At 36.1% G+C, this 25337-nt stretch overlaps 1 protein-coding gene across 1 annotated transcript in view; it reads right to left on the bottom strand.

The window, feature by feature from the left end:
• NRXN1 (neurexin 1) overlaps positions 1-25337 on the bottom strand; it is a 698461-nt gene that overhangs the window by 396912 nt on the left and 276212 nt on the right. The window contains 2 exon segments of the mRNA XM_058420099.1: positions 15993-16019; positions 18225-18428. Coding sequence (XP_058276082.1) covers positions 15993-16019; positions 18225-18428 — 231 coding nt within the window.

The raw sequence follows: 25337 nt of genomic DNA, 5'->3' as shown, positions 1-25337 counted from the left end.
GAGTTTTCACTTGTCTGGTTCTTTTCTCTAAATTTGCTTCCCTGACCATAGTCTGAGTTGCTGTGCATTTTCCCCCACCCAGCTTTGTCTTTCTTTAGGAAACTGTTTAATTTAGGGTACAATATCACACATACTCATCCATTTATGTCTTTTAAGCTGTAAGATATTCACTGTGACACAGCTGATGTCTAAACAGAGCCAGTGGATTTCGGTGGGAAGGCAGAACACAGGCAGATCTATTGGACTAAATTAAATCTAAGGATTCTGCCAAGAAAGGTGCTGCTGCTGAACCACCATCTTGTGGAAGCCTATTCTCTACAAACAGGGCCAGCACTCAATTTCAGCAAGATGGAGAAAGTAAGAAGAACATCAGGAAGCAGTAAACTTTAGAGTTGCAAGTCTTGGCCCCTAGACTTCCCTGCAAGACCAAAGGCTGTATAGAAGACAGACATATGCTCTCAAAAGTATGCCTTGCTGTCAATAATTGGGTCTATATTAACTTGAACTGTATTTCCTGAGAAAAAAGGGCTTTGAAGTTGCAATTACAACTCCGTGAACTCAGAGCACATGAGAGGATAAAACTGATTTTGTTACTGCATTATGAAATGTCTGATCTGTCTTAGAGATATCTCTCAATGTATAACTTAAAACATTTATGGCTTAAAATCAGTTGCATTTTTATTTAGTTTTGTAACTCATCTATCTAAGCAAGTGAAACACAAATAGCCCTAAGGACATGTTAATTTTCCTTTTTTTTGGAAATAAAAGAAAAGTATCTTTTAAAAGCAGCTAAACCCAGAAGTCAGCTAGATCCCTGTATTTTCATAAGTGCAGTTTCTCTTTCATACCATTCTCTGAGGATCATGACTATCAGAAAACATGCTAAAGGTTGCATGAATCTACCCCAAGGCCCTGAACTAAAGCAAAGTCAACGAACTTGAAAAATAGGGTTGTTGCTTTGTCAGCTCACTGCTGAATGCTCTGAGACATTTCCAGAAACCATGGTGAACCTGACATTGACTTTGCTGTAGGTGAGGCAAGGGTGAACTTTCAACACATGGCAATTCTATGCTAATTTAAAGAAAACTTGAGTGCAAGATTATTTACTTTGTATTTGCTGCAGATAAAGAAATGTGCACTTGCAAAGATCGTGCAGCTTTATAATCACACTGTAAGGTCATATCCTGCCTTGACTCAGGCTACAATTTTTAAAGTGCACTCAAGACTTATCAGTGTGATTTGGCATCCAGCAGATTCACTTCCACAAATTACTTGTGAGGCTTTTGTCAATTTGTTTTCACATTAACTTGACATGGCTGCTACACTGAAAAATTCCACAAATTTTAAGCTGAATATGTTTGAGCATTTTGTTTTAATTCTAACTTAATATAAACACTTTCAAATCAATACCTTTGACTTCATTCTACCTTCAAGCTACTGCCGTCCATTAGGAAAGCAGCTATTTCACAAGCCTTCTATTCCATTTGATAACTGAATTTACTTTCTTTTTTTCCCAAATATCATCCACCATAAACTTGTGTATACATGAAAAAGAAAATGGGAAATTTTAACCCCTTTAAAAGACTGAAATTCTCCCATGCAGGATTTTGCATTACACCAAGCTTTCTAATTCTGAAAGCTTGTTTCAATGGAAAATCCTTTTTAGGTTTTAGTTAACAAGAACTTTGTAAAATTGCTGGGGAAAAGAATGGCTAATTGATCTGGAGTTGTTAGTATTTACTTTTTCCCCCTCGATATAAAGAAGAGGATTGAAAATCATGAGAACTGATGTGGGAATTTGGGAACTCCTGTGTAATGTAGTACTAAAACTAATATTAACCCCCAAATTTAAGCACTATTGAAATTTAATTTTTTTAAACAATATTCATTGAGTATTGTTTAAATGTGTCAATTTCATTCATTTGAACAACATTCATTGTTAAGATATGACTTAATGGCAGTCAAAATCTCAAATACTCATTAATTCTGTATAAATTCAGAGTTTTATCAATACTGCTGATTTGTGAGATGTGGCTAAAAGTAGGGGAAAACAGCAATCCTAAGATGAATTTAAATTAAATTTCTCCTTTCCCAAGAAGGGTTTGATTTTTATCTCAGCAGATTCATTATTCTGGTCTCGACTACCAAACCAAAAGACTCAAACCTTAAAAAAAACGGAGGCAGAGACGTACATTTCCCTGTCATAAATTTCTAAGAGCAGCAAGAACATTCCTCTAAGTTTTCAAAGAATGGAGTGTGCTACACCTGATAATCTCCATTTTGTTAGACATTGTCTCTACAAGTTACTGCTGAAATAAGGCGCCCTCAGCTTCCAGGGGAATTTTGCTGTCTCCTCTGAGCCCAAGAGATCTGGAGGAATTCTGACTTGGAAAGAAAGATTGCACAATAAGATGGCTATCTAAATAACTTTTATACCTGGACCTTAATTGCTGTCATGCAGCTGATAAACAAATAAACAAAAAAGACTGAGAGACAAAGGTGCTCCAGGCAACAGATGCTGCCAATCTCCAAGCAGACCTTTAGAAGCCTGAAAAACCTGTGCTACTTCTTTCCACTTAAACCCAGTGAAGTAAAAACATCTAACTTACAGCAATCTTTGTAGAAAAAGTAGGTACACATTTGACTATTTCATTTTTTTTTCACAGAGAGAATTAAAATATTTGCTGTATATTGGCTAGATTATAAGTGATACAGGGAAATAAAAAAGCAGAACAGCTTTGACACATTAGCCTTTCTGACATTGATATTGACTGTGCCCATTTATATCAAAACCATGGCTGTCAAAACTTGTTACATTTTAAAATATAAGTAAGCAAACTAAGTATGCTTTTCCATAATTTAGCTTTTTATAGAAAGCAAAAAATTGTATGTTTAGTTAAATTAATGTAACAGAAAAAAAAAATTTCCTTTTACCCTTATATCTTGCACAATGTTCTTAAGAATAAGCAGATTGGAAACTAGCTGGCATAGAAAGGAAGAGAATTTGGACTGTGACTTTATTTTAAGAATAAGCTCCTCTTAATTTACAGGTGTCTTCATCCCAAAAAACAGTTGTTATAAAATAGTTACAACTACATCTCATACTCATATCCTTTATTTGTTGTTTTCTTTTTTGTAATTTAATTGCTGAATTATAAAACTTTGCCTAATTAAGAATAATGAGAATAATATTTAAATGTTTATTATTATTGGTTATTTAATTGGTTTAAAATATTTTTATAATCGTCATGGATCAAAAAGCACAATTTCTTGACACTGCTTATTCTTGGATACTTCTTGGTAGACAGGAGTCAAGGAAGGAGGATTAAAATAGACATTTCAGATTGTTTTCAGAAATTACAAATGGATGAACACAAAGGTTGATCCCTGTTCTATGATCAGCCTCCACTGACCTTGATGGGTATAATACTCTTGCATGCCTGAGTAAAGAAGCATAGCTTTAGTACATGGAATTGTCTTTAACATTGAGAGAATCTCTCCAATGCTCTTGGTGCCATTTATCATCTCTTCAGGATTGTGCTCAGCATCAGTGAGTGACAATTTTTTATTTAACAAAACAAGTAAGCTTCTTGACAGAAGTGCCTACTTGCACTTTCTGAAGGTGTGCTCTGTATCTTGATTTATGCAATTTTAGGGACTCAAGAATCCCTGTTGCTGACTTTCAGAGACAGTGCTGCTTTTATTCACAGCCAATTAGCTCATCAGCTGAGTTCCTAAGTGTCTTGTATAATGTCAGTGATGCTGGCAGCTGTCTCCTGTTATCTGGAGATGCAAGAATATTTCTTCCCCCCAAAGCAATGGTGTGGTCGTTTCCTCCTAGGAAACAGCAGACTTGCTTTCAAGCTGCTGAAATGTTACACAGCAAAAACTGCAGAGAGAGTTCTAAGTATACCAGTAACCACAACAAAAATTCAGCAGGTAATTTGCACCAATACTCAACAATTACAGTGCTTACATTTTGGTAAACTGTAACTCCTTAAATGCCAGTGAGCATGATTGTTATTTTTCATTCTGGTCCAATTTCCACAAGTCATACATAGACAGTTCATGGTATGTAAGTGAAAGATGGAATTGTTGACTTACCTATTTGAGCATTCTTTTCCAGACAGATTTTACTACTAGTGAGAAAAGCCTTAATGTGCAGAGACAGAGAGGAGCTTTTAACTAATGAAATCTTATTTCTACATACATGCACTTCACTCCCTGGAGGAAAATCTCACAGAATATAAAATGAATGAGAAATAGTAACCAGAATTAGTATAAGCTACATGAACCACAGCTCCCTTTTTTTCTTTAATTGATTTTTCTCATTCCATGTCTTGGTCTTCATCTTGTGTTCTTGTTGCTTCAAGACTGCCTAGACAAATAACTGCTGAACAATTCCTTGCACACTTCCCAAAGGGGACTGCATCTTAGAAAGCCAACTTTATCTTGAAATCTCAGCTCAACAGAGCAATATCTCCAATATCTCCTTCGAAGTGACTTGTCTGATGGATTGAGGCCTAGAAATCAGCTGGAAGGGAGCATAAATTAACCTCTTGACATGTCATCCAAAAAAGTAGTGTGCTTGGATGGAAATTTCAACAGCTACCTGAATATATTCATTAAAGTTATTGTCAAGAAGAGATAATAAGGAAGCAGTTATGTGGTTCCAGTAATAGCTACTGGGTGCTTAAATGTTATGATAGATGTTTCATGCATTTTAATAGACATAAATGCAAAATGTGCTAGATTCAGAGTAAGTGCTTTTAATATAAGTAACTGCTCATCAGTGACATGCACTGGGTAGATGTTTTTAATGTTATCAGCTCTTCAAAAAAAGCACATTGAAAAATGAATTACTGTTCTTATAACATTAATGAAGAATAATGTTGTAGCTGAGAGCTTGCCAGGCTCTTTCATCAGGACTGAACTTAGGAAATGATTCCTTGCTGCAGAGAAGTGAAGCAAGGATAAAAGAGCCACCTTTCTGAAACAGCCATGGATCTAAAACTGATACATACTTACACAAAGGTTTTTGGCAAATGCAGTAAAGGAGGGACCAACACAATGCCACAGGTGACTCAGAAACCAGTTTCTGTGAACTTGTATTTATGCAATAGGTGGACAACCTAATTTCTGTGCAACATATGCAAAGGACAAAAGCTCTATGCCCATGTACTGTTCTCTACTGTCTATAATCAGATTTCACTGGTCTTAGTGCTGGATGAGTAAAATAATTCCTTACCAGGGATTTATTCCAGACTTCCAGCAGAACTAATACAGAAATGTATCAAAATAATTTTGATTTATGCAAAATTTTAGTTTGGCACCCTTGTCATTTTTCCTTTCTTTCTTTGATTGAAGAAGAGGGAGCCAAACATTCCCTAAGCAGCTTGGCTCTCCTTGTCACACAAAGCTGAAAAATAGGACCATATTTGACTCTCACTGAAATTAGTTACACTTTTTTTTCAATCATTTAGAAGTAGTACCTATTAATATGAGAGGGACAGGCAGAACTTGGCAACTCCGCTCGGTATCTGCCAGACCTACTGCAATGCTCACTGGCTGTGCGTGAGAACCAGACATCCCATTCCAGTTTACTCTCTTTGATTCTATTTACCCTTTCCTTTATTTCCTATCAAATGCTCGTCCATTCTTTATTAAATCACAAAATCACAAACACTTATTCTATGAGTTCCTTACAAGTGTATATTGGGACAGAATAACAGCTGTGAGCATGTGAGGTACTGATCAGAAAAGCAGTATCTACCTGCACAGAGAAGGCCATTTGGTTGGTTATCTTTGAAAAGTTCTTGAGATAACACAGCACCACTGAATTACTAAGGCTTTGGTTTTGGAAAAAGATCCTATTCACTTACTTAAAAGACTTAATGCTTTATGGGATAAACTACTAATGTTTTAGTATCTTCTTACAACAATTTTTTTTGGAAAAAAAACCCCAAACAAAAACTAACTGAAAACGAGTCTTCAACTGTAGTATTACAATAGACCAACTGGAGTGTTTCTCCATAGAATTTTAATTTATAATGTTTTTTGCAAACATATTAATAAATGTTCCTCTCAAGAGCGTTATATCTTAGAAAGAGTGAGTCCTAAGAAACAAAGGCAGAAAAAGCAAAGAAAGGTTTCTTACATGAAGTCTGATAGTATTTTTAATCTGTGTCTAATATAGAAACATCATCAACTTTCCAATGTTGAATACTAAGTGCCAACAATAATTTCTTTTTTTTAAAGAGCTACAGATCAAAATTTCTGGCCAGAAAGATCTTATTACTAAGTTAAAAAAAATATTCACAATGCTTAGTGAATGTAAAAGAGCCATTTAATTAATGGCTGACCCTAATTTGTCTTGATTTGTCAGTTAATCAAGAAGGTTTTTTGAGAATTTGTTGAAATATTGCCTTGTGTCATCTGCTGCCATCTGTGTGTTAACACTCTAATTTTCATGGAATCTGATTACAAAGTTTAGAATGACAGTATACAACCCAGTTGATGATAGATCTATTTATTTTTTCAGCCTAATGTTTCTCTGAGTCTGTGATTACTTTCACTAGCAATTTCCTGTTGCTCCGAATACACGGTATAAACTAGTGATGAAATAATTAGGAAAAGAAGTTGCAAATTAAGCTGGGAAGTGGCACATAAAACCAAGCTAGTTCAGCACTGTGCTTTCAAGAGCAGAACAGAAAAGCAGAACTGTTCTGTACTAATTACTACCCTAACACAGTCACAGCTTCCAGTGATGGACATGTTTGGGACTTTTGGAGATGCAAAAAGAGCCTTATCTCAGAAAGTCCTTGATGTATTTCCATTCCATTTTAAAAATCAATTTATTAGCCTCCTGCTGCTTCTTATGGCTCTATAATCATATATTTATAAAAATACATTCATATTCTCTCAGGTAATTTTTTTTCCTGGCATGCCTAGCTGCCCTGTGTAGGAAAGCTAATCCATACTTGTAATCCTCCCTGTTGCAGTGACCTGTATTTTCCCCATTTAAGTTAATCATGAGGAACGGGAACTGAACACACATGGAGCATTCAGGAAGAGGATAAACCATGACTGCATAATAGCATCATGCAGCTTTCTCTCCTGGTCTTACCTGCTCTCCCCACAGGGAGGAGATTTCTCCCATCCACAGGGATTTTTGGTCACTTCTTAGCACTGAAGTGTTTCACAAGAGCTATTTACAATGACTGCACAATTTCTTCAGCTCAGTGCCACCACATTCCATTGCTGTGCTCACATAATTAAGGTGACTTTTTTCTAGCACGAATTACTTCGTGCATATTGCTGTTTAATTCCACCTACCACTTTACTGCAAAGTCATTCAGCATTTTGGAGCCTCTCAGAATATCCTCAAACACGGCATTTCATTTGATTTTCTTAAATAATCCCATTGCATTTGCAAATAATATCATCTCAGTGTTCATTTTTGTCTCTCAATCACTTATGAGTATGTTAGCAGAGATTCCTGTGGGAGCAGTCGGAAGCAGAGCTTTACTGTGGAATGATTGCCACGGCAGCCCAGTTCACTAATATGAATGACATTACATTAGCTTTTATATATTCTTCTCCAGAAGAAAATATTATTCAATTCCTTTGCTATTACTGATTAAACAGTATTCCTTATTATCCCTGCAGGATTTGACTGTAACACCCACTTTCTGTCACGGAAAAAAAATTGTGAGGATAATTTAAATCACCAGTCCTGAGATGTGATTAAGTCATCTTGCTTCTCAAAAGCTAAGAGAAGAAAACTTAAAAGTAAAATAACAAAAATTTATACATGAAAATCTTACTGCTATGCATGAAAAACTTTCAAGTGCTTCTTCCTATTAAAATATTTAGAAGGCTTAGTCTACTTCTTCTGAGAAGTCCTTTTATGAAAGATTTGCTAGGTCCAGTATGAGCTAGACATGCACAGCTCTCTTGCATATAAATCAGGATTCATTAATTTAAGACAGTCTATTCTTACAGATCCAGCATATGCTGGAGGCTGCTTTGTCCCTGTTGGTAAAATGAGAGGCTATATGCTTGCAGCAATCTCTGCTTTCCTACCCTCCAAGAGTCTTCTTGTCATATTTAGTATTTTAGAGGATCTCCCAGTCCCTGCTCCCCTTTCAGAGCTCAGGCAAAAGGGTCAGAGGGAACAACTTCTGTCCACTTCAGGCTGTTCCCTTGGACTTTGCTTGTGAAACTTTGGCATCATTCCAGAGCTCAGAGTCCATTGATACATAGCCACACTGTGGCCTGACTCAGACAGTCCCAAAAATCCCAACAAACTGACAACTATCTATAACCTGGTATGGCAAAAATTAAAAGTATACACTGAAATATCACAAATGGAAAGTCTATTACTTTTCAGCAATCTTAAAAGGGTTTCTGAAAACATTTAAGTGGTAGTGCTAAAAAAGTCTTTACCTGCATGTTAAACTAATCATTTTTTCACCACCAATTAGGGCAGCTAATTTTCAAATTTGCCTTACTGTGGCTATTGCAGAGCATAGCACTATGTCTTGAGAAAGCCACAGATTATTACTATTGTATGTTTGATTATTAAACCAGCTATCTCTTTAAAGTACCAGGAGAGAATGTGTGACTTAAAAAGACAAAAGTAAGATGGATGAAAAGAGTGAAAAGACAAGAGAGAAGCATACACACAAAAAAGGGAAAACATTTGTTTCTAGTAAGAGAACTTGAAATAATATTTTACTGACAGCCTGCCAGGAGGAGATAAATGGCAATTTTCTCCTCTGTTAGCTAAGCAAGAGCAAACATAGATTAGGTTTTATAAGGAACAAGTAGAATGAAGGCACAGAAATAAACTTTATTGCTGTTTTTCATGTAGGCTGAAAGCACTGACAGGGCAAAGACCTCAGTCCCCCAGCAGCCAACCCTGAAAGCTTTGGTCAGGGAGAAAAAGTAAATATCAGAGACCCTTAAATGGTCAGCCAATATATAAAGCCTTTATTTCACTTTAATGAAGGTTTGAGCTTTTTTGCTATTAATCTGATTGCCTACCATACCTCAGCTAAGCAGGTTCAGGCAGGTATCTTATCGCTGGCTTTGACAAATTATATGTGTAAGACTCTTGTCAAGATTTCTTCGTAATAAGCTAGTTTTCTTATGCTCTTTATTAGTTCAAGATTTCTTAACAACTATAACTGGATAAGGAAGGGGTAAAAATGGAAGCTTTTTAGATAACTTGAACATTTCCCTGGAAAATTCCTGTGCTAACCAAAACATAGACTTGAGATAAGAAATCAGTATATCGCAAGAATGATTTTCTCAATCACTCAGTGAGAGAGCTCATTTTTGGAAGTCCTATGTGCCTTCATTGTTACTTTCTCAGAGTCCTCCCTCAAGCCAAACTACATCCATCTGAAATTTCCCAAAAAGTCACAACATAAAATGAATTGCAGGCCTTTATCATCTTATGTGAATGGTCCAAAAGCACAGCATTCCCTTAGCTGACGTCTCTTAATATGCATCTTCTTCATGATACTCAATGGCTTTTCCTCATGCTTGAAACCCCCTAAAACTGGGCATCAGGTATTTCCTAGCTTCAACATCCAGCTTGTTTTATAAGTCTAATTCTGAAGAGAATAATTGTGATGAACATAACTGAAGGTGCACATGTTTACCCGGAAACCTTTCCAACATTTCCCTTCAGTTGTCTGAAATATCACTTCCTTAATTCATACAGATTAAGCATTTCATATCTCAATAAATTATGTTTCTGCTTTTCTGTACATAACATGTACTTTTCCAGGATATTTTTGCTTAGATGTAGGCCAGATGAATTCATTTTGGGATAGCATAAAACTGTGTTGCTGAAAAAAAGCAATGCACCCTTTCTACTAGAGGATGTTTTTCTACTGTCCCTGCACCATCCTGCCTCCCCCTCATCCTGTTTTATTCTACAACAGGTGTCAGAAAACTGCAGCAAGTCAAAATTAACAATTTTTTTGATGGCTCACTTCAGTCAAATTCATCACTAGACACTTGAACCTATTGTGCTGGCAGCAGAGTAATGGATGATGTAAGAGCAGGACCAGCAGACAGGAGGAGAGGTTAGAAGACCACAGTTTTTACATAAAATGAGAGGGAGTTTTTTAGAGACAGATGAAATTCTGCAACACAAAACCCAAAGAATGGTCTGCAAATTTGAAAATGATCAACAGCGCCCTGCTGGTTCACTTTACTTTCCTACCATTCAAGAAACACTACTTTTCTCCAGGGCAGGTGGGCAGGTGGACTGCTGGAATTGGTGAATGGCTTTGCAATCTCTGCCCCAGTGAGCCAATTAATGTGTTGGTCTCACAGGGTATAACCTGTGCAGCACCACTTCTTTCCACCCTATATTTAACAGAGAAAGAGAAATTAGAGGCGTCTTTTGTGGCTGTACATATAAATTATTGGGCTATCCCTTAAACGACTTCAGCCCTCCTGATTATATTTACACAGGCAGGCTCTTTTGCTTTCATACCTGAACTTTCTTCCTGAGCTGAGCTGTTTCAACCTTTGTTCCAAACGTAGAGCCTGGAACAAGACATGTCTTAGTGCATCTTCGGGACTTAGTACTGAGGACTCCAGTGAGAGTCCTCTGAGTAAAGCAGACTGTTTTCCTTTTTTTTTTTTTTTTTTTTTTTTTTGCATGCTGTCTATTAGCAACTAGGAACTAGGAGACTGTAATCAGAATTTGATTGAATAGGACCAGGTAAGTTTTCAGATTTGTTGCATAGCAGCAGACCCTGTTTATCAGGAAATTATATGAAAAAGGGCCTTTAAATTGATATTGCTGAATGAGAAGGTATCCAATGACTTCCTGTTCTAAATCTGCAAAGTATAGGCAAAGTTTTAAAAGAATTATTTATAATTATTTCAAATTTTATGCTGTAAATAGAGGGAAGTTCCTGACTGAACTTGCAGAGAAGTACCCCTGCTGATTTGCTGCATGTCCTCTATGGTAAAACTATTTTACATATTTTTGCCAGGCTGTCAGCCACTCTTAATGGAGGGAAAGATCAAAACTCGTGCAATTTATAAGCACTTTGTAAGAAAACAGGCCAAGTACAAAATCTTATATTTTGGGTGGAGCTACAAAATTGAATCATTTTAATGATTTTCTACTACCAACAACAGCAAAAAAACTAGAGCAAATAATATATTATAATAATTCTTTTCACCAGATAGTAGGAAGTTAATACATGGAAATGTATTAGTGATTTGCTTATCACAGTAGATTTAGTAATATCCATAAGAGCACAGCTGAAGATTCTGGATTTTGCAATAAAAATGCAGTTTTACAAGCAGTAGCTTTCAAAAGGATATATACTTTCATGTAAGATTTTCTGATGCTTAAAATTCATGTGGCACATTGAAAATATAATGTAATTGAACACCATTGCTGGTTCTTTAATAGATACAATTCTCCTCTTATTTACCAATTATTTGACAAAGCTACTTGCCATACCCTGGATTTGTAGGATACCTTGACAAGAAAGAAATGCTTCAGTAACGTATGTTTCCAAATAGAGTAACTTAATCATCTGTTAATGTGCACATCCACAGAATAGGAAAATTTTAAAAGGATGAGCATACAAAACAAGGAAAAAAGATAAAGGACTACAGAGAAGAGCAGAGAATTGAAATGGACATGAGAAAATAAAATGAAGGAACAATAAATTATATGAAGAATGGATGAATAACTAGATAGACACAAGAATGAGGGGTGCATGTAAATATAACCACTGAAGGGACGCTTCATTGGAAGAACAAACAGAAAACCTTCCAAGCCCAGGAACTCCATCCTAATTCGTAAAGGTGGACACCCCAGCTTGCAAACCTCGTTCACCACATTCCCTGGGGAATTGTGTACACATTTATTGCCATGGTACTCTCTGCTCCCTGACATCCTACAATTCATATAATTTCTTCTGATAGTCCTACATTTTAGTATAACAGAATTCAGTGCCATTGCTCTGTGAGTTACTACCTACAGAAGCAAGGCTATGTATGGGAAAACTAACCTAAATGTCCCCTGCAACTGTGTGCCACAAGCTGAGCAAACTTTCACAACACCATTCATCCTGTATTTTTTAATATTGAACAAAAGTATCAGACTGGGAAATGAGAGCCAGCTATTTACCAATTAACATTATTAGTGTTATATATATCAATTAATTTAAAAAAAAAAAAAATCCCTACAGTCCTACTTGGCTAACTCATATAAAAACACGGAAAATTTAGTTCCAGAAATGATAGCAATACAAACAATAAATAATAAAAACCCTCACAGTCCAAAAGATGAAATAATGTGAAAGATTGCAGATGTTAGTGACAAAAGCATATTAAATATCAAAACCAGCAGCCTTTACAGCTACCTGGATTTTTTTCAGATACCAATATTTTGGAATAATTAAAATTGAAAAGAAAAGAAAATTTAAGTCAAGATTATAGTGTTTAAGGTTACAAAAGTGAAATATATGAAAATATAGCACACCTGTTTTTGTTCACAAGTCATTCAGAAACTGTATTGAACTGCAATGGAAATTTTCATGGGATGAAGTTCTGTCTCAAAGAAATACTAGGAAAATCCCATTCAGTTAAATAGGATTCACAGCTATTTATAATTGATAATTTGCAACCAAAGGATACAGTTGCTTCCTTCTTTGGAAGGGATAAATATTTGGGGGCTTTTATATATATTTTTTTAATATAATTTATTCTTTGGCTTTTTTTAGGATTAGTTTATCAATTCTGTTTATAATGTAGAAGACCTCTACAGCTATCAACTTATTTTTTTACAGAATGATCAATGCCAAAAAAATGCCTTTACATTTGTATTATTTAAAACAACATAGTTCACTGCAGTCTTATTTTTAAATGAGTTCCTCACCCTATGAACACTATTACGGAAACCACAGAAGCTATTTCTGTTAATCAAATAAGTTTTCCCTTTTCTCCTGGTGTCAGCCCCAGCACTGACCTACCTGCAGTTTAAATGGACCATTTATTCACTGTCTGATGGACAAATTGATTTCATAAACTTGTAGCTCTGAAGAACACAATGAAGTTATTTAAAGATGTAGAAACCCAACGTTTCAGCAATATTGATTTCTGACTGACATGAGACAGAATTCTAGTGATGTATGGTTTTATGAGCATACCGATCTTCTAACCTAGCACAAAATATTTAGCATGCCACATATTATTAATGAAACACAAAGTTTAATAGCGACCCTAATATCTAATCAACATTTAAAAAAATTCTGTCCTTTAAAGAAGGAAGACCTCAAAAATGCCACCTCTTTTGCAAGATAGGACATCAGCTAAAGCTGAAGGGTTGACCATGTGTAGAAAAAGTTGCCTGCCATAATCTTAGCTCTGTCAGCCAACACTTATGCATTTGATCTGCAGAGTGGAGAAGACAGGCTTCAGGAGAAAATGAGAGGAGGAAGAAGTGCAGTATTTTTACTCCCTGTGTTTATAAACTCACAGCAGCAGAAGATGCTCAGATTTTCCTTTATCTTCTCTCAAGCTTGTTGATATTCAGCTTAAGTTTTTCGTTTTTTTTTTTTAAATGTCTCTCCAAATTCCAACCACGTACCTTCATCCTGACCTTAACTCTGTTACTAGGTTAGTTATAACACATAACTCTCAGTCCCTACACTGAGGTTATATTAACAGAACCAATTTCTAAGTAACAGGAAATGGAAAAAAAGTTTTTCTAACATGAAAAACATTTACTTCTATCAGCCTAAAATCAGTATTGAGATACACCCAGCTCTCAGCAGAAAGAAGAGAGGCACTCGACTATCACAGTGTTTAGCAACTTAATACTCCAGTTCTGGATGCTGTTGCTTTGAAACAAATTGTGTCCCAGTGAACACCCTTATATTGTCTAATAAGCATTTTTAAGGACTACTTAGAGCAATAATTTTCCATAATCTAAACATTAGGTTATAGAAATTGCTCATGAAACATCTGGTTGCTGAAAACTCCAGTGCGGATAAGAAAGCATTGTAGTACTTACCATACTGAAAGCTCACAAAACCCTGCTCAGTACACACAAGCACCACAGGGAGATGGAACTAATCACCCCAAGTTCATTTATAACAACAACACCATTATAAACAAACTGTAAAGAGAAATAACTTATGAGTATTTTATATCAAGGGATATTTGTAGAGAAATTATGTTGTTTCTATATGAGACCAAGAAATTATAACTGCTAATCCAACCCAGTAGATACATTGCTCCTCTTTGCAATCCTGTAATTGGAGGCTTATTTGTGTTTGCAGATTCTCTTTTGATCCAAAACTTGCTTAAAAATGAAACCTAGAAACCATTTACATTTATCTTTGAAACATCATTTAATCCAAAAGAGATTAAAAAATGAGAACACCTGCTATATTGTGGCTTTATTCCTAGCGGGTTTCCTTATGTTAGTAACTCTCTTTTCTGAGGGATTTTCTGATTTTATTAAGGAAGTTAAGAAAAAAGCAATATTGCTTTTCCTAGGAAAAAAGACATTTACTGCATGCAGTCTCATTACAGCTCTCCCCAAAAAGCTGCTTATTTTACACTTGTGTTTTTCTAATTGAGATTTCATTAGTAGAAAAGAATAGTATCCTGTGGCAAGCCAAGAAAATGTTTCTGAGATTTTTCATGATTTTATATATTTTAGCAAGTGGAAACAGGAAATATTTGTGTTTATAAGTGAGAATTTTTTTATTTTTTTATTATTTTCTTTTTAATACGAGGACAATATCTTTATGCCTTGGTGAATACAAGCATTTCCTTTACTATACTGAAGTCTCTGTGAAATTAAGAACAATTTGAATTAAACACTTGCCTCAAGAACTTTTTCTGGGTTTTTAATACAAATGCTGTGGTTTTGTCTTTTAAAAATTATTAATTGAAAAATCTATTAGCAAATGACACATTAAGAATAACTTCAGATCCTTGTTTTTCTTTTTGGGTTATAAAACTATTAAGGAATGTTATGTTACTATATTTTAACTCTTACCAACTACAAATTAAACCAGTGCAGTTTGTTGTTTAGCTTTTTTTTTTTTTTTTCTATTTTCAAAAAGCCAGTCCTCTGGCCGGCAAAACCTGTTAGTAAGGGAAACAAAAAAACAACCCAAAACTCAAATCTACCATACTTACTATCAATAATTTTGTTGACACCATTCAGGAGTTCCATAGACTCAAAATAAAATCACAGTCCTTTTTCTCCTTTCAGAATATAGCCTCTTAATCCAAATAATATCAGAGAAGTTAAAATTTAGTCCATTCATCTGGAAAATGTTTCCCTCTGTTTCATAAACATGCATATCACAGAGAAAAATTGTTCAATTCAAGGATTTTTAACATAACTAGAGTGTAAAAAATCATCATAGAAATATGGTTATTCTCAGACTTAATAACGTCCTTTCCATAAATCAAAGATTTAGTAAAACCAAACTGTGCTATAACCAGCTAGTAAATATAGGTTATTGTCAAGGGGGATTGTAAAATAGAAATTTTGAAGTAAAAACAATTATGTTCCAACAATCTAACCAGAAGTTGAAGGTAAAATGTCACAAAAATTAGAAGGAGGACACAGGGGAAAAATGTGTAACAGTTTATCAGAAATGCTGGTTCAAAAATTCTACGGCTTCTGTAAATGTAAAATAACCTATCTAGAATAATACAGTACTACAGGCACCATTTCTTCTAGGCTTGTTTGCAACCTGTAGAATGCTTCCTTTTTAATATTCTAGTTAATGTCATGTCCTGTGGGAAGGACAAAAGACAAGTGCCAAAGTATATGATGACTTTTTACACAATGATAATTAATCATCACATTTCATTAATAAATTATCAAGAGCAAGCTGTCCACAATTTTTGTCATTCTAGTTTGCATATTTTATAATGGTGGAATAACATTTTAAAAAGTTTGAATAGTCACTTACTGGAATTACAGTTAATCCTGATACAGTCTAGATGGGGAAGAATAGATGAAAAATGAAAATTTATCCTTCAAGGTAATAGCTGCAGACATCCAATAAAATCACAGTCCACCCTTCCGGGGACAGACACATGCAAATATGGCCACTCCATATCATCAATCTTTACATACTGTTATAACCCAGATATACTGCGATAAGTCTTTACCAATAGAAACGACAAATAGGGTAAAAATGGCCAATTTCAAACAAAGCTACATGGTGACAAATCTAAGTGAAAAGTCAGGATTAAAAGTCAAAGATGCTTAACTGAGGCAGGCTGCAGCTTCCTCCCCATCTGTGAAAGAACAGGTAATTTGTCTCAGTGCAATTAGAAAGTGCTCCGTCACAATGGGTAATAGAGCAGGCCAGGCCACAATCAGACACCTTGGACAACTTGTGGATAGTATAACCTCAAAGGCTCATCTTCAAAAGCTAAGAATTGACACAGAGCTCATCACACAGGCCCAGAAATAAGGGGTTGTGGGTTTACATATCCTTAATGTCTCGATTTTAGAAATGATCAGTGACTATTTTAAAATTAAAATAATACAGAAGGAAGGAGAAAAAAAAAATATAAACACTCTTAAGAGAACAAAGAGAATACTTTCTATTTTAGGATAATTTTCTTGCCTGACTAAAAAAATAAATAAACAAATAAATAAAGAGAAATTTAAAAAATGGGTGGTGTCGGAGGAAGGAAAAGTATTGGTAGGGCATGGATTTATTTGGTTTTTATTGACGTCCATGAACCATTGAAGTAGGCAGAGGGTGGTATTTTGCACGTAGAGTGAATAACCTGATCTGTGCATGATCCTCTGCTGGGCTACCTGCATTCATCTATTACTTAAAGAAAAAACAAACCAAACCAAAACAAAAAGCCTAAAACCAAACCCCAAACCCTACACCACAGTACTTGGTTTGTATAGCTACTCCTGGTTTACACCTTTGAGGAACATGTATACCATCAAACCTAGATTTTGTTTCCATATAGCTGAGTTTGTCATGTGTCGTCAACCGCATCAGAAAAGTGGTTGCAAACAGCCGAGGAGCAGCACCTGCACACCCCCTTTACAGAAAGCGCTCAGAGCCTCCCGCCGTGGCCTCCCTGCAGGAGGGGCCACGCAGGAAAGGGACACCCGCGACACCCTTGGCTCCTCCTTCTCCCTCCTCACCGCTAAACACCAGGGTAGTGTTTCAGTGAGGGACTTTGATGAGGTGGAGGGTCAGGTGGTTATTTTCTTACCCACCCCACCCACCGGTGCTTTCTAAATCTGAGACTACAGCAATAAAATACTTAATTACCTTTAAAAATAGCGTCACTCTGAATGAGAATAGCTGCATGGGACATGCATTTTCCTGAGCATATTCCTGTTCTGTTTCAGGTCCTGACTTGGACTTATTCATAAGCGTGGCAGAAGCACTTTTATTTCTTTATTTACTTTTTAAATTTTAAACTAGAAAAAACCCGTAACCCGACATTTTGTCTATCATGTTTTTAAAAAGGAAACCAATTTTTTTTTCTTTTTCTGTAAAAGGGCTTGTGCCTCCTGTGTTCACAAGGCTGTTTGCTGAGGGCCGCAGTCTTTGGGCATTGAAGGGTTGTGTTATCGTTCGATAATACAAAAATACCACTACAGAATTGTTCAAAAAAGAGGAGATGGATTTAATATAGATTTAACACCTAAAAAAAGGAGACCAGGAAATCCATCAGTGGGAGTATCTAACTGCAACATTTTCAGTGTTTAAAACAGAAAGTCTTTGATATATTTGCATGTCATAGATTAATTGGTGGAGGTAAAACTGAGCTGACCTACATATATATTGTTTCTGTATGGCGGAATTACTGTTCTGAAGAAATTGTGGAGGGAGACCCAAATTCCACAACGAAAAAACCCAAACAATTTAGCCAAAAAATACCACTGATGAATTGTCTTCTTTTTTTAGAATACACAACAGTACAAAAATACTGTGATGGGTAATGTTAAGACTAAATAAAGAATACAAAATGCAAAAGAAAACAAAATAAATCGTAATAATGGCTGTGTATTTGTGTACATATGCAAATACCACACTGATGTGTGTTTATATATCATTTCAGTTTACTTTTAATGTTAAAACAGGCTGTTTCATAAATGTTTGCAAGCAAAAAGAAAAATGTAAAGAAAATGTTAATTTCTTGGAGGAAGAGGTTGTTACCTAGGTTGACCGTTAGCTTAACTCGTCCTGCATCCAGCTCCAACCGAAGGGTATCTGCAGATTCTCTGGAGGTTGTTGCCATTAAAATGCCATAAGCTCGCTGAGACCTGAACCTTAAAGAAACATCTTCGGCTTCTGTGTGCATCACAACAGGAAGCTGTATTTTCATAAACATACTTCCATCGTAGCTTAAAATTGTTGCCTCTGGAAACAGAAAGGAGAAAATAGGTTGTTAAAGAATTATGCTCTTTCTACTGAAACTCCTTAAAGGTGAGATGGTAAATATATATTCAGTCAGAATGACACAGGAAAACGATGTATTACTTTTCATTATTACTGGGAGACACAAGGAAGTCAGGTTTGGGGATTTTGTTTTAAGTGGCGTATCTTCGTGATTTTTTAAAGAAACAAAATTGTTCTTGAATGACCCAGCCAATCATGTGTGCATCTTCAAGGAGATCAGTAAAATCACCTGTAAGGCAATGCTTGAAAGACAGGTCAAATGAGTAAAAGGTATTCAGGTAACCTTAACAGCATAACAAAAGCCCATGCCTGACTGTCATTCCCCTAGATAATCATCTTAGGATGCTTCATGTATAAACATATTGGCATTGCTACAGCCATGGGTTGCAATTGTCATACAGTGAGCAAAAATCCTCACAAAATGCGTGACTGTCCCCAGCAAGATTTGGACAGGGCACAGGTTGTTCCATGACTGCAAATTCCATGGTATGTATTCAAAAATGCTTGCATGAACCCTACAACAGCTTCAGCAAAAGGATTGAGACCTGAATTGGCATATTGAGGGTAACATCTTAAAACCCCCAAGATGAGCAAAGAAACTGTCACTTTCAGACATTCAAGGAAACCCTTCTGGCCAGAGGCTCTGGCAAGGAGCAGTCAATCGGTTAGACCCCAGAGCAACCAGTCACAAGCCTTCTTTTTCCAGCTCCCAGGCTGGTAACGAGAAAGGTAGCAAAGAGACCGCACTTCTGCTCACAGGGAGGCACTGCAGTTCCTAGAAAGCAAAGGAAACGCATTTCTGCAACTTATTAGTTAAGTCCTTTTTTGCAGGACAATCAAACACTGCAGGCAGAGAACACCTATGGGAAGCTTCTCTATGCCTTAATTTGCATCAGTGTAACGGAGACACTTATCTAAAGCTTATTGTGGTGTCAACATTCAATAATACTTCCAAGGACTAATACTACTGATACTATGTTAAGTATTACAGCTGTTTGCCAAAGTTGTTCCCATAGCATATCTTGTAGGCTACTAAAGGCAGATCAGCTCTTCAAGACTTCCAGCCTGCACAATCCACAGATGGACAAAATGTTCTGCTAATTCTATGAGAGGCAGTGACAGATGATACTTTCACTAAAGCAATCAGAAAATGGCTTGGGTTAGAAGGAATGTTAAGATCACCCAGTTCCACTCAGATCCACCCATGTGCCCTGCCATGGGCAGGGACAACCTTCCACTAGAACAGGTTGCTCCAAGCCCCATCCAACCTGGCCCTTGAACACTTCCAGGAGTGGGGCATCCAGAGCTTCTCTGGGCAACCTTCTCCTGTGTAAAGAATTGTAAATTCCACCCACAACAAATTTGGAGGAAACAGTCTGATGTTGCAAAAAAAAAGTGGTTACTGAGACTGCTGTGAAAGTCTTTAGATGTACAGGTTATAAGAATGCATTTACAGGTTTGATGATTTCTGACTATGCAAGTAATCATGTTTTCAGCATATTTTAAATCTAAAATTGTTCTGTGAAGTACATTAATACTTGCAACAATTTGAAAAATGATTTCAAGTCAAAGAATTTTGGTGGGACCGTGATTTGCTTTTTGATGGTTTGGGGCTTTTATTTTAAGTTTGGGGGTTGGGTTTTTGTGGGTTTCCTTGTTGTTTATTAGTTTTTTGAGGGAAGTCATGAACAGGGGCTTTCAATTCCTTCTTATATTAGCTGTCTAGTCTGTGCACAAAATCTCCCAAGATTTTTATCAAGGTAAACATAATTTAGGTAAAGAATTCCAGGAAAAAAACGTAAAGTTACATGTTAATATAACATAAAGAAAAGGTATTTTATATTGTCTATAAAAATCCACCCCATTAATAGTTTTCAGGGGTTTCATATACAGAGAAAACCCAAACATTCATCAGTGCTAGAATTCTGTTGCTAACAAATTATCTTTGGATAATGTAAAAATGAGAGCTGTCAGAATCAGCACTGCTACTGTTAGTCAACTTTCCTGTAATTATTCGAGGTTTTTTGAAAATTGCAGAAAAAGGAGAGAAGGAACTTAACTGGAGACTTAATTTAATTGGAGATTGGCCTGTGAGTAACATCATGGTGAGCAAACCTGATATGGTTAGATACTCAATCCTCCGAAGGCATACTGGTGCCAGTATTTTGGGAACAGGTGTTCGAAGAGCAGACCAAAGATACTAAACAGGAGGGCAAACGACTTAAAAGCTCTGGGCAATGAGGAAGCCCCCTCATGTCAACTAGCTCCTTTTAGTATGTCAGTATGTCCTTTCCAAGGCACAGGCTTTCTAAATATGAAAGTATCATAGGGGAGAGGAAACCCCCCCTTCAAACTGCAAAAAAAAAAAAAAAAAAAAAAAAAAAAAACCCAAGCAAAACCAAAACCAGAAAAGAAAACAAATCAAAAATGCAAAGTCAAAGGGAAAACAACAAACAAATCAAAAATAAACAAAAAAAATCCCCCAAACCCAAACAAAGCAGAACCAAGCACAAATTTATAAGGCCCCCCCCCTTTTTTTCCCTTTTTTTTTTTTTTTTTGTCTTGCAACAAATAATTCCAAAAGAGGTGTCTCATCTTTACATGGAACCTACACTGCTAAATATTCCCACATAAGTGCTGGCAGAATGTATTTTTTCTCTTATTCAGCTTTCTCCTAATTATCAGATCAAACGGTAATAGACTATAAGTTTAGTTCAGGATGTGATATTCATTTAAAGAAAGAAGGAAAAGAGTAATAGATTCCAGCTTCACTGTTGGAATCATAATGCTGAAAAGAAAACAGAAAAGCTTCACAAAACAATCATTGATAATTTTTTTTTTATGTTGCAGCAGGTAAGTGCATGCAGTAGAGTTATTAAGAAATAAATGGCATTATATAATACAGGGATTTATATTAAAATGTTTTTATGCATTCATTAATTGACAATTCTATAAACCTGACAATTCAAGCTTTTCCTGCTCCTGTGATAAAAAACAGCCGACCAAAACACAAATGAACCAAACTCTAAAACAACCCCACTGAAGAGTTCAGTTTGCCTCTAAATGATTTTTTCTTCAAATTGTTTCTTATTAAAATCTTCACAGCTAGATCGTTACTTTCCTACATATACACACACACAGCACCTCAGTCATCTCTGTGTCTAAACCCAAGGATGCACAGATCAGTACTGACATGAGAAGAGATTCAGGACCTTATTTCCAGCTGAGCTGGAATTATCTAAATTGCTCAAGAGACTGAGGCACCAACTCTTATGGAAAGTTTCCCTACATCTGCTCCTACCCTCAGAAATGCTGAACTGGATATTTTAGACTAAAGTAGAATTTCCTGAATAGATGCTATTCTTTCAATTCCCAGCTTATTTTAACTAAATTGAAACAAGTATGGATGAGGCATTTGAATTTAATTATTTCTCAAAAGTTTTAGAGACAAGTCGGAGTTGTTTAGAAGCACGATTCTTGGTGAGTCCGAATGTCTATTGCACATATTTTAATAAATAAAACAGGATCTTGTTTCCTCTGGACCCCTTGTGGTGCCTGTGAAGTCCAAAGACAAAATTATTAATTTTTTTTTCCACTTTTTCAGTTTTCAGTGTGTCTGCAATAATATGAGGACTGTATTGCATCCCCCAGAGCCATTTTTAAAGCATGAAATCACCCTCTGTGACTGCTGTCACTAAAATCCCACATAAACTTTGCCCAGAAATGACAGACTATACAGACCAGAGTCATTCCAAGATATGTATGAGCAATCTGGATCATCAATAATAAAGTATGGCAGGTTTGCTCTCTGATCCTGTTTTATTTACCAGTACCAATAAAGCAACAATGTTGTGCCCTGAAAATGCTTCCTGACATATATGATTATACTCCTAGAAATTGTGTGAGTATTCAAATATACTGGCTGCTACTGAGTCAAATTTGAGCATTTTTTCTCTTCCCAGGTATTTTGTGTTTTCTCCATGGCATCTTCTTCAGTCCACCTGGAACCAAATCTGCAGCCTGGGAGACTTATAGGGAAGTTTCCATCAATCTGATAGAAAAAACTTCTCTGTATATGATTATTACTGCATAATATGTAAATAGAAGCTGAAATTATTCCTCCCAAGTCCTACACTGGTATTATTTCATGACTGAGGTCCTAAGCCACACTGTAAGTTTGTTACTACTTTAACACACGGGAGCAATTAGTTAGTTTAAGAGAGCAATGGAATTATAGTGAATATTTAGACAACTGATTCTTCATGCCATCTACCCTCATACCACCTCTATTATTCTTAATTTAAAATGTTGAGGCATCCAGGTATAACACAAGGAATGAAAGCCACATTTCTTTAATGTGCATATGTGTATGTAGGGGTCTGTGCATGCACAACATGGGACATCTATACGTGCTCTATTTTAAACAGATTTTCTTTTCAGAAAATGTCACCTTCATAAACCTTTGTTTGCATGCTTACTCTTTCTTACCCCTGTTTGATGATTTTACTATTGTTTCCTGGCCATCTAGTCAAAAGTATAACACCTGCAAAAGGCCTTGCAAAGAGGCAGCCACTCACTCAGTGATCCACAAAGTAAGAGGAGGGCATCAAACTGTATTGCTGTGACATCGATCCATCCATCTGCTAGATTTTTCATAAGCTACTAAAGCCAATCTACAGATAATGCTGATGTTTAAACCTTACTGAAAATCAAGAATAGAATCAAGTATAACTTGCACCAGGATAAAATGGATGCAGATATAAATATATATGTGTATACATCTATAATTTCAAGTATACACAAATTAAAATAGACCACAGTGATGTTCCAGGGGTTTTGTGCACTAATGAGCTGAAATGATTTCAGGTTCTGTATTGTACACTAAACATCCATGTATGTATATCAGCACTCCTATTTCAGGTGAAATAATATGAAAAAAACCCCACAAATGGCAATAAAAAGTAGCTCCACACTTCTTTTTTTTCCCCCTAATTGAAGACACCTTAATTACTTAATGTTAAATATCCTAGTTGTTTAATCTCCAGTACTATATTCTAAAGCTTTCTTTTCTTTTTGAAACTGTTTTGTTTGGCTGAAATGAGCGTGTTCCCCTTTTATTAAAATTAGTTTGAACAATTGTAAATGTGCTGCTTATATCACCAAATAGAAAAAGTTTATCAGTTCCTACACGCAGGTAAGATGTGTGGTAAGATGGCCAGCACGACACTTTCAGAATCCCAAAAGCTATAAATCTTATTAATGCATGACCACTTGGGATATGAGTATTACTGAGAAGGCATCTCCTTTCAGAGCAGTTCCCTCTAGAGACGGAAACCCAGGAGCAGGAAATGATCTTATACTGCTTAAGTGCCACACATATTCTGTTGGACAAGAAGAAAAAGTTGTTGTGGAGGAGCCAATACCACCACTCCAATACCACAATTCCCACCAGGGGAATGCACTGGGAAAATGAAGCCTTAAGCTGGACAATGCTTGAAAATAAGGCAGGGGAAATAAAAAAAGGCAAAGGTTTCTCTATAAAACATGACCACCTGTCCAATATGTGTATGAGAATGTGTTGCGATAAAGCGTACTTTCTTTGCAGATCTTCCTGTGTTTATGTCTCTAAGGCACACGTTTCCTGGCTTTTCGGTGGAAATAAGAAAAAATGCAAATCTGGTTCTTGCTTGAGCCCCTGTGTAATAGGGGAGTTTGGCCACAGGGTGGTACAACCATCCATGTTTTAGCGAGGGCTGCGTCAGGCAGCGCCGTTATCCCTCTGCCGGCTCCACTCCACCCGGAGCAGCAGTCTGGAGAGCTCCGAACAGCCGGCCATGAGCCAAAGGCATAAATAATCCAAAAATAAGACAGAGAAAGCCCACAGAAGAATATGAGGACCTACTTCCAAATGCTGATAATATGGTGGTATCCATACTACATAACTGCACGTATCTTACTGACATAGAACTTGAAACGTTCATTGGAGGGTTTTTTTTTTCCTAAAGAGCACATTTTTGGTTTGCTGCCTAATTGGAAAGATTAATCAAACCAGATGAAAATAACTTACATTTTCAGTCAATAAACTTTTGGTTTAGTTTTCAGGTTGAAGACAAACCTGAAGAAAATACTGTGTCAACTGTGAGATAAAAAAAAATACAACTCCTGGCATTGAAACACTTTCTATTCTTAAAAGAATAAAAATTAAAACCTAACATATTAAATAAAATTATTTTTATCGTTGCCTACTTACATTAAAATCTTTATTAGTAGACTGCAATTTGAAATAACAGGGTTTTCTATCTATTAACTAACCTCAACATCTGCCTTCTTGGCCACTATCCACCTTTCAATTAAATAAAAGGAGTTTGTGAACTTCACTATTACCTTTTCTAGGTAAGAGGACTACTCAGATATTTTAGATAACTACAGACAGTTTCCTTGGGTATTTGGATCTTTTCAAAAAGAAAGAAATAAAAAATATTAATTCCTACTGACTCTTCTTTGACTCATGAAGTGTGAAGTTCCGGCCATGCATTTAAGTGACACTGTGGAATTCAAAAGTAAATTTAATTATATACTAATATTGACATAAATAGGCAGAGAATAAGACCTCAGTCTGTAACTGGAATGTGACATTTAGCTGATGCTTTAAGATTTTAGCCTTTATATTTTTCAAATCCTGTGCTGCATTAGTGCATAACTCTAAACTTCATATAAAGTGTTAACTACTGTCTTCAAATTTTGGTCAGACAAAACAATTCCGCTGGGCCTGGAACCCAAAGACACCCTACAGCCTCAGGCCCTGAAAAGTATAAACGAAAGTTAATTGGGAAGGAGCAAACTGGAGGAATATGACTTCATTACCTGAAG

Source organism: Hirundo rustica, chromosome 3 (assembly GCF_015227805.2).
Source record: "Hirundo rustica isolate bHirRus1 chromosome 3, bHirRus1.pri.v3, whole genome shotgun sequence".
Classification (NCBI taxonomy): Eukaryota; Metazoa; Chordata; class Aves; order Passeriformes; family Hirundinidae; genus Hirundo; species Hirundo rustica.
This window is presented reverse-complemented; position numbering and strand designations above follow the sequence as displayed.